General features: G+C 40.1%; 1 protein-coding gene across 1 annotated transcript; it reads right to left on the reverse strand.

The window, feature by feature from the left end:
• Window positions 1-358: 358 nt before the first annotated feature.
• On the reverse strand, window positions 359-10,089 carry LOC142941895 (scavenger receptor cysteine-rich domain-containing protein DMBT1-like). Its single transcript, XM_076084021.1, has 14 exons — window positions 9,793-10,089; window positions 8,165-8,458; window positions 7,723-8,037; window positions 6,860-7,147; window positions 6,343-6,657; window positions 5,793-6,092; window positions 4,534-4,842; window positions 3,837-4,151; window positions 2,799-3,107; window positions 2,391-2,684; window positions 1,937-2,269; window positions 1,736-1,843; window positions 1,024-1,108; window positions 359-897 (listed from the first exon to the last, which is right to left on the reverse strand). The coding sequence occupies exons 1-14, from the start codon at window positions 9,911-9,913 to the stop codon at window positions 789-791; spliced, it is 3,495 nt and encodes a 1,164-aa protein (XP_075940136.1). The 5' UTR covers window positions 9,914-10,089; the 3' UTR covers window positions 359-788.
• Between the last annotated feature and the right edge of the window lie 5,075 nt (window positions 10,090-15,164).

Raw genomic sequence — 15,164 nt, forward strand, 5'->3', positions numbered from 1 at the left:
ATCAGGATTCTCTAATGACAGAACTGATGATACTGAGGTTTGGACAGCAGGTTAAGCACATGTTGATCTCTGATAGGAAATTACCGTACAACTCATCCGGGGCAAGGGGCCAATGAAAACCTCACTGACAGGGCGATCATGTCACAAGCAGGATGATCGTCCCAAGTTCAAAGACAAGTTAATGAGGAACAGATCAAACGTGACTCTTTTAATGAGCAGGATTTACACAAGTTAATAATTCCTTTCTGTATTTGATGGTGTATAGTGTATCTTGGCTGCTGTTTTGATCAAGTTTAATGCTCCCTAATCTGCAGGGTGTAATCAATCCAAAACTCTGACAAATAAAAAGGTGCAAGTGTTGTAAGAAATACAAATGTATTGATCAGATCACATACAACAAATAAAGACATTTTTTCATGCAATACAAAGACAATGTAATCAGTATCTTCCCACAGTACAGTGGACCTTAGCTTTGTGATTGGTAGAATCTTGCAGAAAACAAAAATCACTTCAGGAATAAGTATAAAAATAAGTGTTGCCCGTTTCAACAAGTGTCATGTATGTTATTCAAAATTACATCTTCAGTGGTCCCTTCTCTCTTTACTGCAGTGATGTAGAAGTGTAAGTCAGGGTGTGTTGATGAACCGATCACTGTTTGGTGTGGTTTCTGGTGCAACAGACTTAAAACTTTCAGCCACAGAATCATAAAACAGCCAGGTGCTATGTTACTCTTTAAATTTAGTGAAACTGCATGACATAGGTTATTGATTCCTTGAGGCATTTGGTAATCACGAGAGAACGAGTGGTTCAAGCTCATAACACACTCTCCCAGTCAGGTCTTCAGGGACCCTCTCAACAGAGTCATCAACATCAGCTTTGAAGTCTTCTGGGCCGCGACTGTGTGCATAAGGAGGGAGATAAGGAGGGTGACGGTTGCAATTACAAGGATGTCTTTAAAGTTGCTTGATATGAAATAAAAAGGTGCCTATCTTTGTAAATAACATCAGTTTTTATTTTTAGTACCTTCCATCAAGTGCTCCATTGCTCATGTCTTCGGTATCTGGCTTTATTGCTCCTCCAAACCTGTTATTAAACTGAACCACGGTACCTGAAAAGTAAAAAAAAAAAAAAGGTTTTGAGCTGAATTAATTACTGGAGGAATCCAGAGCAAGTAGGTGTATGTCATCTTTAGACCTGCATTATCAGATTCATATTGGGCCACTTGGGGGCAGCACAGCAAGCTGTAAACATAACATTGACATATTAACCCCCTCCAGAGCGAGGAGCTACATCAGCATTAACTTTGTATTCAAGTATTCAGGTGCTAATATTAATCGTCTGCCAATTGGTGCTGGGCAGGTCATGTCATCATCTTTGTGAGTTACATAATATATTTTTTTATTCATTCTTGAACCTCTTGGGGGTCAGTGGAAACAAGATGTAAACCCAACACCGACGCATTATAACTGCAAGTCCCAGGCCATACAACCAAATCAATGTGCTGAAAGATGAAATATGCTCTGAGCTGGGGAGAACTGCACAGTCGAGCGATAATTATCAGTTGGTTTGTCACTACAAGCTGCAACTTTCATATTATAATTTCAATGATTACATTGTTAAGATCAATATATTACTTGGTGCAGCTTTAAACAATCTAGACGCATTATATAACAATTAGACAAAGGGGGCATTGGGGGCATTTTGTAATATGAAAGTGTGTATTGCTGCAACTTACCAGCACCCCACCTTCTCCTTCTCCAGACCAGGTAACCTATAACCAGCACAAGTAGCAGCACCACAAGCACACCCACAACCACTCCTAAGGCGACTGAGGATGATGTTGCTGTAGGGGTTAAAAGATCAAGTAGAAGAGTTAGTGATGGGAAAACTTGCTATAATAGGGTGAATAAACTCTCATGGGCTCTTTGGATCTTACCGACTACAGTTACTTGGAGTGACTTGGAGGGAACAGAACAGAAGGACCTTGAGGAGATGTTAACACCGTAGACACAGTAATACTCTCCTTGGCTTTTGTAATCTATCATTGGGAATTCAAAGGATGCCAAGACGATTGAGTGGCCAAATGGTGCTATCGCTTTAGTGGTGTTAAAGTTAGACTCTGTCAGATAGAATAAACCTCCAGGATGTCTGGAATGAGTAGAGCAAGTGACGGAGAAGCTGCTGCCTTGGGTGACGGATATTTTGTCAGGGCTGTAGATCACCATTGCATGAGGAGATGTCAGGGAGATGCTGGGCTTCTCCAATTTCACTGCAGAGTAGAAGACAGATTTTTACAAACTCGTTTCGATCATAAAAAATCTTTGGAGTCATTGCAGTCAAACTTCCAACAATCATGTTCAACTGGACAAAGAAAGCAGACAAGTATTGACCTGTGACAGAGAGATCTGCAGTATTTCCTTGAGGATAATAGATGAGTTGATTGGGCAATTTCTTTTGATATTCACAGAAGTATGAGCCCGTTTTGCTGAAGTCCACTGTGGGGAAGGTAAAGGTTGCAGCTTCGTTCTCAGAGTATCTTTCCATTTTAAATGAGTCTTGGCTCCTTTTCAGGACAAATTTCCCACCCAAGTGTTCTGTTACTAGAGTGCAGGTGATCTCAACTCTGTCACCCCAGTTTACCTCTGGAGCAGGACTCAAAGTGATTTGGGGCTTCTGTAGAGAACCTGTAACAGATAATAAGTTGCAGTTGGTCTTGTCATAACAGCCCACGCAGCTTCATCTACCAGTTGAGAGGTAATGACTTCACTCACAGATAAAAAATGAGCTAGGTCTCTTACCTGAACAGACAGCGCCAGCATCTTCACCATGCCCGCAGTTATGTTCTCCAAAACCGGGATGCCTACAATGTGTGAGAACGGCCTCTTCGCCTGTACACATCACATCATCCAGCCATATTGGACCAGTGCCTTGGCCAAAGTGGGCACTTCCAGGAACCGAGACTGCATGACCACAGCCAAGCTGTCTGCATACCACATTGGCATTACCCATTTCCCATCCATCATGACACACAGTTCCCCACTGGCCTTTATAGAAGACCTCCACTCTACCGGAGCATTGACCTGAGCCGCCGACCAACCGAATCTGTGCTGCATATGAAAAAAAGTGTAAAAGTGGAGTTGACTTGCATATTTGTGTGTTAATACACATTCATTCTAACACACAAAGTGAATGCAATGTATTTTGAAAGTACTGCTTGTCCCACCATCATATCAAAAGCTAATTTCGACAGCATAACAGGAAAAAAGGTTGACTTACAGAAACATAATGATGTGGAATATGACTTGGTGTAATATATGTCACCTTTGCTATGCAAATGAAACATTAAAGCAATAGTTTGACATTTTAGGATATATTGTAATTAGCTTTCGTGCTGAAGGTTAGTTACAATAAATTTAACTCGAGCCAGCAGCTGGTTAGCTTAGCTTAGCATCAAGACTGGAAACGGGGAACCAGCTAGCCATAATATCAGATTTATAATTCACAAAGGGTAGCTGTTTCACAATTTTCTTTCCAATGTCTTTATGTTAAGCTAAGCCAACCAGCTGCCGGCTCCAGCCACTTATTTACTTTGGAGAAGTGAGAGTTGTATCAATCGTCTCATCTAATTTTTGACACCAAAGCAAATTAGTGTATTCCCTGAAATGTCAAATGTCTTTAAGGCATGATTGTAGGTACATATGATTATTTTCAACTCACACACTGTTTTTACTCTGTACGTGTAAAAAAAATACATTTGTGAAACAAACGCTGATAATTTTATCTTATTTGTTTAACTGTGCGTGATAATTTTGAATAGATTATTTAAAAGTCTTTACCTGCACAGAGAGCGCCAGCATCGTGGTCGTGTCCACACCCGGCTCCTCTGAAACCTTTGAGTGAGCATTGCTGAAGAGATGTCACATTGTCAAAACATGAGTTGCTAGCCTCGACTACTGATCCAATGCCTTGGCCAAAATGGGCACTGCCGGGAGCATTCACTATATTTCCGCATCCCAGCTGGTCACACACCACCTGAGCTTTACTCGTGATCCAGTCGGTGTCACACACCGTTTGCCACACGTCGCCATGACGAACCTCTACTCTGCCAGAGCACTCATCCGTACCATTGACCAAGCGGACCTCCAGACTTCCTGTAAAGTCAAGTAAACTAAAATAATTATACAGTATCAGACATTTAAAATTAATTTGAATGTAGTCAAAGAAATGGCAGACGAACAATATTAAAACAAGAACACTAATGATGTATACCTTTAACAACATGGACATATTTAGGTGACATGAAAGCAACTAAACCGAAATTAACTAAACATACTCTCTAATCTGCAGAGGAAGAGCAGAAAATGTTGCTTCATCTCGACCATGTTCATTTTTCCATCAAGCAATGTGGGCGAGAGATTGAAAGCGGCAATACAGTATGTAGAAACAAGTTTTGTGAAAAATTGAAAAACCATACATAAAATAATACAAAGAAATAGGAGAGATACAATTTAACAACAATATGATTTTTCTTACCCGTGCAGACGACACCAGCAATTGAGGTGGTGTTGCAAGTGTTGTTTCTAAATGGGCTTTGTTGGCACTGACTCAGTGTTGACTCCGGTCCATTGCATCCAATTTGATTGATCCAGGTGTGTCCTGTGCCATGGCCATACTCGGCAATGCTGGTGATCTCGTGAGTCTTCCCGCAGCCCAGCTGTCTGCACACCACATTTGCGTCATTCACATCCCAGGATTCACCACACACGGTCCCCCACTGGCCTTTGTCATAGAACTCCACTCTTCCAACACAACGATTGAGCCCATCGGACAACTTCACATTACCTTGAAATGACAGTTATATGAATGTTAAGTTCAAATTTGGTCTATGTTTCTATGTGTGTACTTTTTTGGTCATAATTGAAATGACCTACAATACATTGTTAGTCGATGCTTCGTCCCATTTGTAATTTCAGGACCTCTTTTATTATTCTGTGACTACATTAGTTACTCCATGACATGTCACGAGGTAAGCTATGGAGTAATGAGGTTGCTGGTCGTTTAGCTACTGGACTCATTGCTTTGACTTTTGATAGTCTGGTCATTTGTCATATTGTCATATTGTCTTGACCTGTTGAAGTGAGGTAGTTTAGGCTAGCTATCCTCCCCTCCTTTCAGAGCCTAGTGATAATTAGTTTGTTAAACAAACGTTTTTTAAGTTTGCAATATATTGTTAAAAGAAAGCTGCCTTTTAAAGCTAAAAGAAATTACTTGAGTAATTTCATAAAATAATGAGATTCTTTGTAAAAGAGTGATATCGATTAACTGTCAGTTAATGTTCATTTTGTCAACAGGTTGGAGCCGAAATAGAGAGAGTGCAAGCAACACGTCCCTATGTGTGTCATGCGAGCGAGCATGAGATTGTTTGTTTTCCCAAATGAATCAATAAAGATGTCCAAACCTAATACGTGCGGCGTGTCACATATTTGAAAAAACTATCTTTTGGCAAAGTTTCACTTGCACTTGCTCCACCTCAAACCTGTTGTCAAAATCCAATCCGTCGGACTGTTTATTTGTGTTTCTTGTGCCATCCAGAAGGTGTTGTCTGTCTGCTTTCTGCCTGATTCCATGTGAATGCAGCATGACACTTAATTTTAAATGCTGTTTCCACACATATGTCCAAAAAAGGTTTCGCCAAATCTTTTTTTTTTTTTTTATTCTGTATGATTTCAGTTTATATCTCCTTAGACAATAAGTGAGGAGAATTCAAATCTAAATTTAAGTTTCAGCCTCACCTGAACATTTGACAGATGCCTCTTCAATGCGATCCTGGCTGGTCCTGATATGTTCTTCCAGTGTGCACTGTGTGAGAGAGCTCTCTCTACCGCTACAACTGATCCTATACCATTTAAGTTGTCCGCCTTGGCCATATGATCCTGAGTACTTGACGGGATCTCCACAGTTCATCTGTCTGCACACCACTGCAGCTTCATTCATTCCCCAGTTAACATCAGTTGCTGATGACCATTGTACACCATGGTAGAACTCCACCCTGCCAGAGCACTGGTCAGTCCCATTGATCAGTCTAATGTGAGCTGGAACGCAAAGGGGATAGAATCAGCCACTAGTTGGTGTTTGGACACGTTTGAAAACAATACCTGGGATTCAAATTGATATTCTGGTTGATATACTGTAGTATAAATAAATGTTATACAACAGTTTAATTCTTGACAATATTAAGCTAAATAGTCATTTGAGGCATTAGGGGAGACAGTTGTAAGTATAACACTGTGTGACATAAAGTAAAAAAACCTGCCAATAACAGAGTAATAACCAAGATAATACCTGTGCACACCACGCCAGCATCTTCACCATGTCTACAGTCATTTGTTCCGAGGGTGGGATATTGACAGTGCCAAAGGGACGTCTCATTACCGAAGCAGCCTACATCATCCAGCAAGATGTTCCCTTGGCCTTGACCAAAGAAGGCATTGCCTTTGGCTGTCTGAGCTGTTCCACAGTTCATGGCTCTGCACACCACCTGGGCATCTCTGATGTCCCACTCATCATCACACACTGTTCCCCACTGGCCATCATGCTGAATCTCCACTCTACCAGAGCATCGGTCAGTGCCATCGACAAGCCTTAGCAGTGGACCACCTGAGAACAACACCACTCATGTTACAGGTACTCACAAGTTAAAGTCAAATTATGAAACATTAGGCTTTAACTGGACTTTCAAATGTACTCTGTTAAGTAGTTTTTATAGTTACTTATTGCCACCATCAGGTGACCACATCTTCTTTGCTATTCTAATTGAACAGTGCTTCAGCACAGTATATTGCTGTATTTTGTGTCTTACCTGCACATGAAAGAGAAGCACCTTCACATCTCCCTGTGTATTCTTGAAGTGCGCATTGGGAGATGGAGCTCACATTGCCAGAGCATCTACTTGTGTACCCTCTCAGTCCGCTGTCACCAAAATGGAAGATTTCTTGGGATTGTTTTGGTAATCCACAACTGAGCTCCTGACACAGCACTGCAGCCTCTACATTGCCCCAGTTGTTACACATTTTTCCCCATTGGTCGTCATGGAAGACCTCTACTCTGCCAGAGCAGCGGTCAGTCCCATTGATCAGTCTGACTGATTCTGGAAAGCAGTATTGTATTGAAAATGTTAAAATGTAAACTATTAACATGTCATTAATGAAATACAATATGTTTGCATGATAGGATTTGTGGTACGGATAACAGACTAACTGCTTCTGAATCTCTGATTTTACACCAAAGAACAACTACAACTACAGCAAAGGATGATTGCGACAGGCTGCGGGAGGATTTTCTACTTTAGTAGTATTCTAGTCGAAATTTGAAAGTAATGTTGAAGAAAATTCCACAGTAAATATCAGCAGGGGGTTAACTGCTGTTACAGCAGGTACATATATAGCAGACATGCATGCAAAAATCAATCAATATTTTCCATGAATAGCTGTGCATGCATCACCATTGCACACAAATTTCCATATGGGAATGTCTCTTGGATTTCAATTTAAAAAAAAGACTAGAAAAGATAACTGTAGTATTTCCAGCTCTTATTTTACGTCATGATTTTCCATGTTTCTTGTTATATTGCTCTGACATTGAAAATTGGGGTGCCGTCAGAATTCCCACCAACCGGATTTCATTAGAATACTGTAGTTGAAGTAACAGTATAGTATTTGTTACCTGAGCATACAACACTGGCATCTTCATTGTGGCCACAATCATGTCTTCCAAAACCTCTGTGTGGGCAGTCGGAGATGGACTTCTCATGACCAGTACACTCAAGATCGTCCAACCACACCTGACGGTGACCTCTGTCGAAGTGGGACTTGTACTTGACCGAGAGAGCACTCCCACAGTTCAACTCTCGACATGCAACAGTTGCTTCTTCCATCCCCCATCTGTCATCACAAATCGTTCCCCACTGTCCATCATTATAGATTTCCAGTCGGCCAGAGCACCGACCAGTCCCGTTCATCAGCCGAATTGGTTTACTGTCTGTCAGTTGGAAACACAAAAAAAAGTCAAGGTTATGTTTCTTTAGAAGCCATCCAAAACAGCAACTCTAACTATGTAAAGTTCAACACAAAATGACTGATGTCGTTTTAACAGATGGATGACTTACTTGAACAGACAACAATGGCATCAACACAGCTCTCATTGCTTTCCTGAAGTGTGCACTGTGAGAGGGAGCTCTCATTTCCAAAACAGTTGGATTTAACGCTACCAAGTCCAAGTGCCTCTCCAAAATATTGTACTTCAGCCTGAGTGACCGGAGTGCCACAGTTCATCTCTCGGCATACCACGTCAGCGTCTTCCTTGCTCCAGTCACTGCTGCACAGTCTTTTCCAGTTGCCATTGTTGTAGACTTCCACTCTGCCACTACACCGATTGCTTCCTTTGAGCACCCTCACATGTTCTGCAAGTGATGTAAATAGAAATTTAAATAAAATCAACAAATGTTCAATGTTTGCAAAATCACACAAACTCTACTAAAGTTCACTATTAACATATACTCATATTTGTACAAAAAGAGTGTAAAAACTACCATTGACTGTTTTACGGGATGTTATCTGTTGTACTATTTCTTGGGACTGAGCAGTTGCCAGGCAACCAGCAGTAAATGACTGCTCCCAAACTATTCTGCATGCTAATTAAGGAGCCAGGAGTCTCTTTGTTTAGCTTAGCATAGCATAAAGACTGGAAAGCTATTCTAGATCTATCTGATGGTAACAAAAATCTTTGTGTTCTTGTCTGTTTAATCTGTACAAAAACAAGAGCGACAAAATCTCTCAATTAGAATAATGTTTGTGTTAAGCTCATTAAGGGCCTTTAAATCTTTGTGTTGTACAGTAGCATGCACTAAAATAAATATCACGCTTAGTGGTTTTTATACAAAACTGTTGAATAGCGCAAATTACTCCATATTGTTAAAACATGCAATGACTACCCCAGGTTCAGAATATTTTAAAAGGAACATCTTCAATTTTACACATAGAGTTCAGTTAACTTGACATGAGGAGTAGTTTATTAAGAGGAAGTGCATTATGGGCAATGTAGGATCCAGCATTTTTGGAGCTTGACTCATACCTGGGAATGAAAGTCAGGACATCCCCGCATTAGCAGCTTCGTTTTTGACCGCCCTCTTTATTTTAGTGCAATACTAAATTTCAGGACCACAACTTTAAATATTTCACATTCTTTAAAATATCCCTCAACATTATCAGAGCAAAGCTAAGCACTCATGTTGCTTTGTTTGGTTTACCTCCCATCTCTACCTCCTGCCCTTTGCACTTTACATTTGCAGCAGCAGGTCATGTGCTGACCTTGATGTGCTGCAACAACATTACCGCCACAGATAGCAATCATCTTAAAGTAAACCGCAAATTGTCAACTGACAATAAAGTCATTAGGTCTTTGATGCAATAATATGATCAGTTGTTAAAATAAATGCTGCGTTAGCTGTTTTTCTCAACAGCTTTTATTTCCCAATTCCAAGTGACAGTTCCTCATTTCTGGTCTTGTCTAAATTGAGGAAGGGCCTTGTAATGCAATGTTTTGTGATGCTTGATTAAATGAGCTAACTGTGACTTCAGGTAAATACTTAATTAATGTTTAAAGCCAAAATGTAACATTTTGGGAAATACACTTACTTACTCACTAACCTACTTACTGGCGGAGTTAGATCAGAAGATTGATACCACTCATATTTACTTGATAAACATAAAGATACAGCCATATGCTCAGTCTTACCTAAACAGACAACCCCAGCATCTTCAGCGTGGCGACAATTATTTTGCCCAAATGGTCTGTGTGGGCACTTGAGGACAGAAGACTCGTTACCAGTACACTGCACATCATCCAACCAGATCATGCCCTTTCCCTCTCCAAAAGAGGCGCCTTTTTTTGCCTCAAGAACTGTCCCACAGTTTAACTCTCGACAAACCACGTCAGCGTTGGTAATGCTCCACTCATCATCACACACCGTTCCCCATTGGTCTCTGTTGTAGACCTCCAGTCTACCAGAGCAACGCGAAGGCCCGACCAGCTTTATTTTGTTACATTCTAGAAATGAAAAAAAGCACAGTAGCTGTAGTTTGTGTCATTATGAACTCAATAAGGAAAAGTCCCCTTTCATTAAATTGGAGTGTAGAAATCTAAAAATCTAATTAATGCTTGTGTTTTCAGGTATGAAACATAAATAGAACTTACTGACCTGTAAGCAGTGGTAGACCCAACAGACCTAAAGCAGAAAGGAAAATGCTCAGCCCAGAGATTTGTCATGAGTATTTAAAATAATATTGTCCAATAAATTCTGTAACGCTGTAATGTCAGCGTTGTGATTTATCAAATTTGTTACGTATCAAGACAGGCTCTTTGAAATGTACCATGAAGTTAGAAAAATACACACCTCATAATTGTCCAACATCAACTTTGTCAAATTTATTAAAGAAAGGACATTTGAAAAAATAAAAAAACTGTTTAAATCATAAAATGATAATTTTCTACTATGAGACCTTCACTTCTGTTTAGTGCATATTTCTCGTGGTTTCGCGAGCATGCAAACAAACTGTTAACTGAACTCATGTGATTTGATTCAAGAAGTCAAGAAAAGAAATTCAAAAGGAAGAAGTCAATAAAAAAAAAAAAGAAACTTACCTATTGATAGATAATAAACTAAATGTAGTTTTTTAGCAGTAATGAAGATCATATTGTGTCTTCAAAGTAGATCAAAAGCTGTCGAGGTACAGTAGAAAAAGGTATTGTTAAAAAGGGCGTTTCTTCACTGGCTCATTTGTCTTCGGCAGAATAAGAGAAGCTACAGTTGATTTTTGGAAACATTCCAGTTCTTTCCAAAATCTGCAACGGTGATTCAGTAGCCCTCTTACCTTTTAAATCCAACAAGTGTGGGCAGCTGTTTAAACGAGTTCACAATTCAAAATAAAAAAGCTGATCATATCTGAAACATCAGATCCTTGATTTAATAATTAATTTGCATGCAACATAAAACAAAAATGTAATTTTTCATGTTTGAATTTGCTGTATATCATGCGTCAAACCTTTAAATGTTCAGTCCTGGTTAATATTTTGGCATTATTTACTTATATAATGTAAAATATGGATTATGTTGCAAAACAATTCCAGGTCATTATTATCAATACATGCTCATTATGTATCCAAAACCTCTGTTAGGTTACATGCACCAAACGTTGAGCTTTAAAAGGAAATATCATATTTCACAAATTATTTTCTTACCTTAAAAAATAGTTTGATGTCGTTTTTCTGCTCATCTGAAAAACAGAAAAATAATGGTCGGAGCCAACAAAACTTAATTCACTGAGGTTTGTTCCTTCACAAGCGCTCTGCGGGACAGAACCAGTACTTGTCCCACATCTTATAGACAACATGACTCATTGGGAGTGGGAATGGTGAACACTTCCCCTTGTGAAATTCTGAGCCTCAGTCATTTTTGTATTTGTTCACTTCCTATAGATCTCAAAACACTGCATTGTGTCTTCATTTTAAATGTATATCGTGTGGAGAATATCACTACTGCACTTTTGGGGCCACAATTTATGTTGCCAGAAGAACCCAAACCATTCTCAAAGTGCCCCAAAAGTAAATCTGGAACAGCCAGACCCAAAATTAATAATATCAAGGAATGAGTTCATATTTCAGTATAAATAAATGGCATACTTTCACCCATTAACTACTGCTGTTTTGTTTATTTCTAGATAAGTACCATGTGTTATACTGTGTGTTTTTTATTGGTGATGTGTACTGTACTATTTTGCATATATTTATTATGTTATGTACATTAATTCTGCAACACATGTAGTTTTTTCTACTTTTAAGATATCTTTTTTACATCTAGCGAAAGAGAGCAGCAACTTTTGGGCTAACTCTGGCTCATTTACATATATTTTTCTATTGATCAGTAAGCACTGTCCCTGTCAGACTAATACAATGTAATAAATGACATTCACAGCAAGTAGAATACATCTATTGTTATCTGTTGGCCATGGTTATACCTATCTGTTTTGATCATTTGTGTCAATGAATGTATTTTCAATGTTATTATAAGATAATAATAATAATAAGATTGACTATATTGTCCTGAAGGAAATTTGTCTTGGAAACATACATACAGTGTACAGTGTCTGCTGTTAAAAAAACAATACAAATAACATATTGCATAACATACACAGACTGTCGCCAGTCCACATACCCGCACACAGTATCTACAGTACTTGCAAAAGTCTGCCACCAGCCAACAAACACATTTCACACTGCCCATTGTACAACGCACCAGTAGTGTATAGTTAAGATATTAAAAATAAATAAAAATCGGTATTATAGGGGTTAAGCTCTGGCTAGCTTGCCATTTAGGGCTTTGATGGACAGGGGGACAAAGGAGTTCTTAAAGCGGTTGAGCCTGCACTGGGGGACTCTGAAGCGTCTGCCTGAGGGAAGAAGCTGGTATTCAGGGTGGAGGATATGAGTGTAGTCTGAAATAATCTTCTGGGCCTGTCTGATGATAGTTTCATCAAAGACGGCCTGGAGTGTGGGATGCTGTCTGACTCCCATGATTTTCATGGCCCTTTGTGTTAGCCGGGTGATCTGGGCTTTCAGCTGCACACTGAGGTTGCCAAACCAGGCCGAGATGCCAAACCGCAGGACGCTCTCAACTATGGAGTGGTAGAAGAGGAGCAAGACTTTCTGGTTGACACCAAAGACCCTCAGCCTACGGAGGAAGTGTAGCCGCTGTTGGACCCTAGTACAGACATTTTCTACCTGAACACTCCATGTCAGTTTATTGTCAATGTGTATGCCCAGGTATCTGTAGTCAACCTGTGCAATGTTCTGGTCATGAATAACCACTGGTGAGTGGTCTCCAATGTGTTTGGGGTCGAATACCATCTCCTCTGTTTTCCTGACATTGAGGATGAGGAAGTGTTTGTCGCACCACTGGACAAAGTTCTGAATCTCATGTCTGTACACAGCTGTATCCGATGTGTCAGACATGAGACCCAGGATGGCTGTATCATCAGAAAACTTGATCATGTAATTGTTAGCACTGCTGCATGTACATTCATTAGTGTACAGGGTGAACAGGACTGGTGAACTGACACACCCTTGGGGGGCGCCGGTGTTGATGGTCAAGGGTTCAGACAAGGTCCTGTTCACCCTGACCTGCTGGGTACGGTTGGTGAGGAATGAGTGGTACCACTTAATAGTGAAGGGGTTGACATTCATCAACTGCAGTGTATTCAGGAGAACCTGAGGCTGTAGGGTGTTAAAGGCTGAACTGAAATCTACAAACAACAGTCTAGCATAGGCCCTCGGATTCTCGAGGTGTTTAGTCACTAGATGCACTATACTGTTGGTTGCATCATCAGTGCCTCTGCTGTGTGTATGCAAACTGGTAGGGATCTAGCTGTGGGCCTACATCCAGCCGTAGTTTGCTCACCATGAGCTTCTCCATACACTTCATTACAACAGAGGTTAGAGCAATAGGTCTAAAATCATTATTCTCCTGTGGACAGGGTTTCTTAGGGACCGGTATGATGATTGCCTTTTTCCATTGTGTTGGTACAGTGTGAGAATCTAGGGACCTCTGGAAAATGGGGCACCAGGCAGGTGTCAATTCATCTGCACATGTTTTTAATAAGAAAGCAGAGATACCATCTGGACCTGTGGCCTTGTTGACATTGATTTGCTTTAGGACCTTGTTGACGGATTTATGGTCAATCTCTAGCCTGTCAACATCATCAATAGCAATACCATCAAGCACCATGTCACATTCAGCAGAGAAGTCATCATTGTCAAACCGCTTGTAAAAAACATTCAACATTATGTGGTTTAATCTTCAGTTAGTTTTCCTGACATTTTGTTCTTACGGTCCAATTTCATGAGGCTGTACGTGATGTTGCATAACTGACTTGTCTATTCAGCATTTTGGGTTGCTGTGTTTAGCCATCAGTTTGCACGCATAGTGAATTTGCATCCTGTCACCATTTCACAATATGAACTCAAGCACCCTCTTCATGCTGTAGTTTTGTCACTTTATTTCAAATACATCCCGTAGATGCTCAATCACATCTTAACTAGTAAACAACTCCTTTGTTTTCCACATACCGTATGCACAATACACAATGAAGTATTTTTTATCTTCTAAAGGAGAAGAGAAAGGCTCTCATAGAAATGTGGATGGATATTGAGCTGTTCGTTGATGAGCATTTTGAGTTGTGTGTCTGTAAGCTAAACGACATTTTTTACAACAACCCTTTGACTTGTCAAAGTAAGAGAAGCCACAGGTTTTTACTAACGACATTAACAATGACTCTGTTCTACTCAGGTGGCCCTGTTCATCTGTTCACTTACCTACTTGTCTCCTCAAGACTTTAGAATAAAAGACTCTAAAATAGTGACACATTGACCTCCGTCTTCAATCAGGATTCTCTAATGACAGAACTGATGATACTGAGGTTTGGACAGCAGGTTAAGCACATATTGATGTCTGGGTAAATCATTACAGACACAAAGATTTGCATCATTCTCTGATGGGAAATTACCGTACAACTCATCCGGGGAAAGGGGCCAATGAAAACCTGACTGGGCAGGGCGATCATGTCACAAGCAGGATGACCGTCCCACAAGTTCAAAGGCAAGTTAATGAGGAAATCTCAGTTCAATTTCTTTGGATTAAATTACAACAGCGCAAAGGAGAAACAGGTGAACTTTACAATTGCTACATTTATGTTTTTGGTATTCCGGCCTTGAAAAGCAAGACACTTTTTAGAAGTGGGTTAAAAAGCTTTAACGCAGTTGCTCTATTCAGAGAGATACAGGTGTTGAGTGTTTTTATTAGTTAGTCACTGTAAAGCCACGGTGGATTTGATATACTGGTGTAAGATTAGAGTTCAGTTTCTCAACCTCCTTCCTCATGAGCTATCCCCATTAGCTCGCCCCTGTATGTACAGTGACCTCCTCACACATATTCTCTGCTTGGTTGTCTTCTTGTGTTTCCACCTTCGCCTGTCTCTGGAGTCTTTCAGTCCACTTTCCTTATCCAGTCACAATCCCTGCACATAATCCAGTTTATTGTGACTCTGTATGTATGA

The sequence above is a fragment of the Anarhichas minor genome, unplaced genomic scaffold, assembly GCF_050575085.1.
Source record: "Anarhichas minor isolate MPS153535 unplaced genomic scaffold, ASM5057508v1 ptg000136l, whole genome shotgun sequence".
Lineage (NCBI taxonomy): Eukaryota > Metazoa > Chordata > Actinopteri > Perciformes > Anarhichadidae > Anarhichas > Anarhichas minor.

What these genes read in the sequence shown, in the direction of transcription:
- LOC142941895 (XM_076084021.1), bottom strand. Translation starts at nt 9,913, where the DNA reads ATGATCTGGTTGGATGATGTGCAGTGTACTGGTAACGAGTCTTCTGTC. An exon ending in TGCTGGCGTGGTGTGCACAG is followed by an intron (nt 6,093 to 6,342) that starts GTATTATCTTGG and finishes TTTGCGTTCCAG; the next exon opens with CTCACATTAGACTGATCAAT. An exon ending in TGCTGGCGCTGTCTGTTCAG is followed by an intron (nt 2,685 to 2,798) that starts GTAAGAGACCTA and finishes TATCTGTTACAG; the next exon opens with GTTCTCTACAGAAGCCCCAA.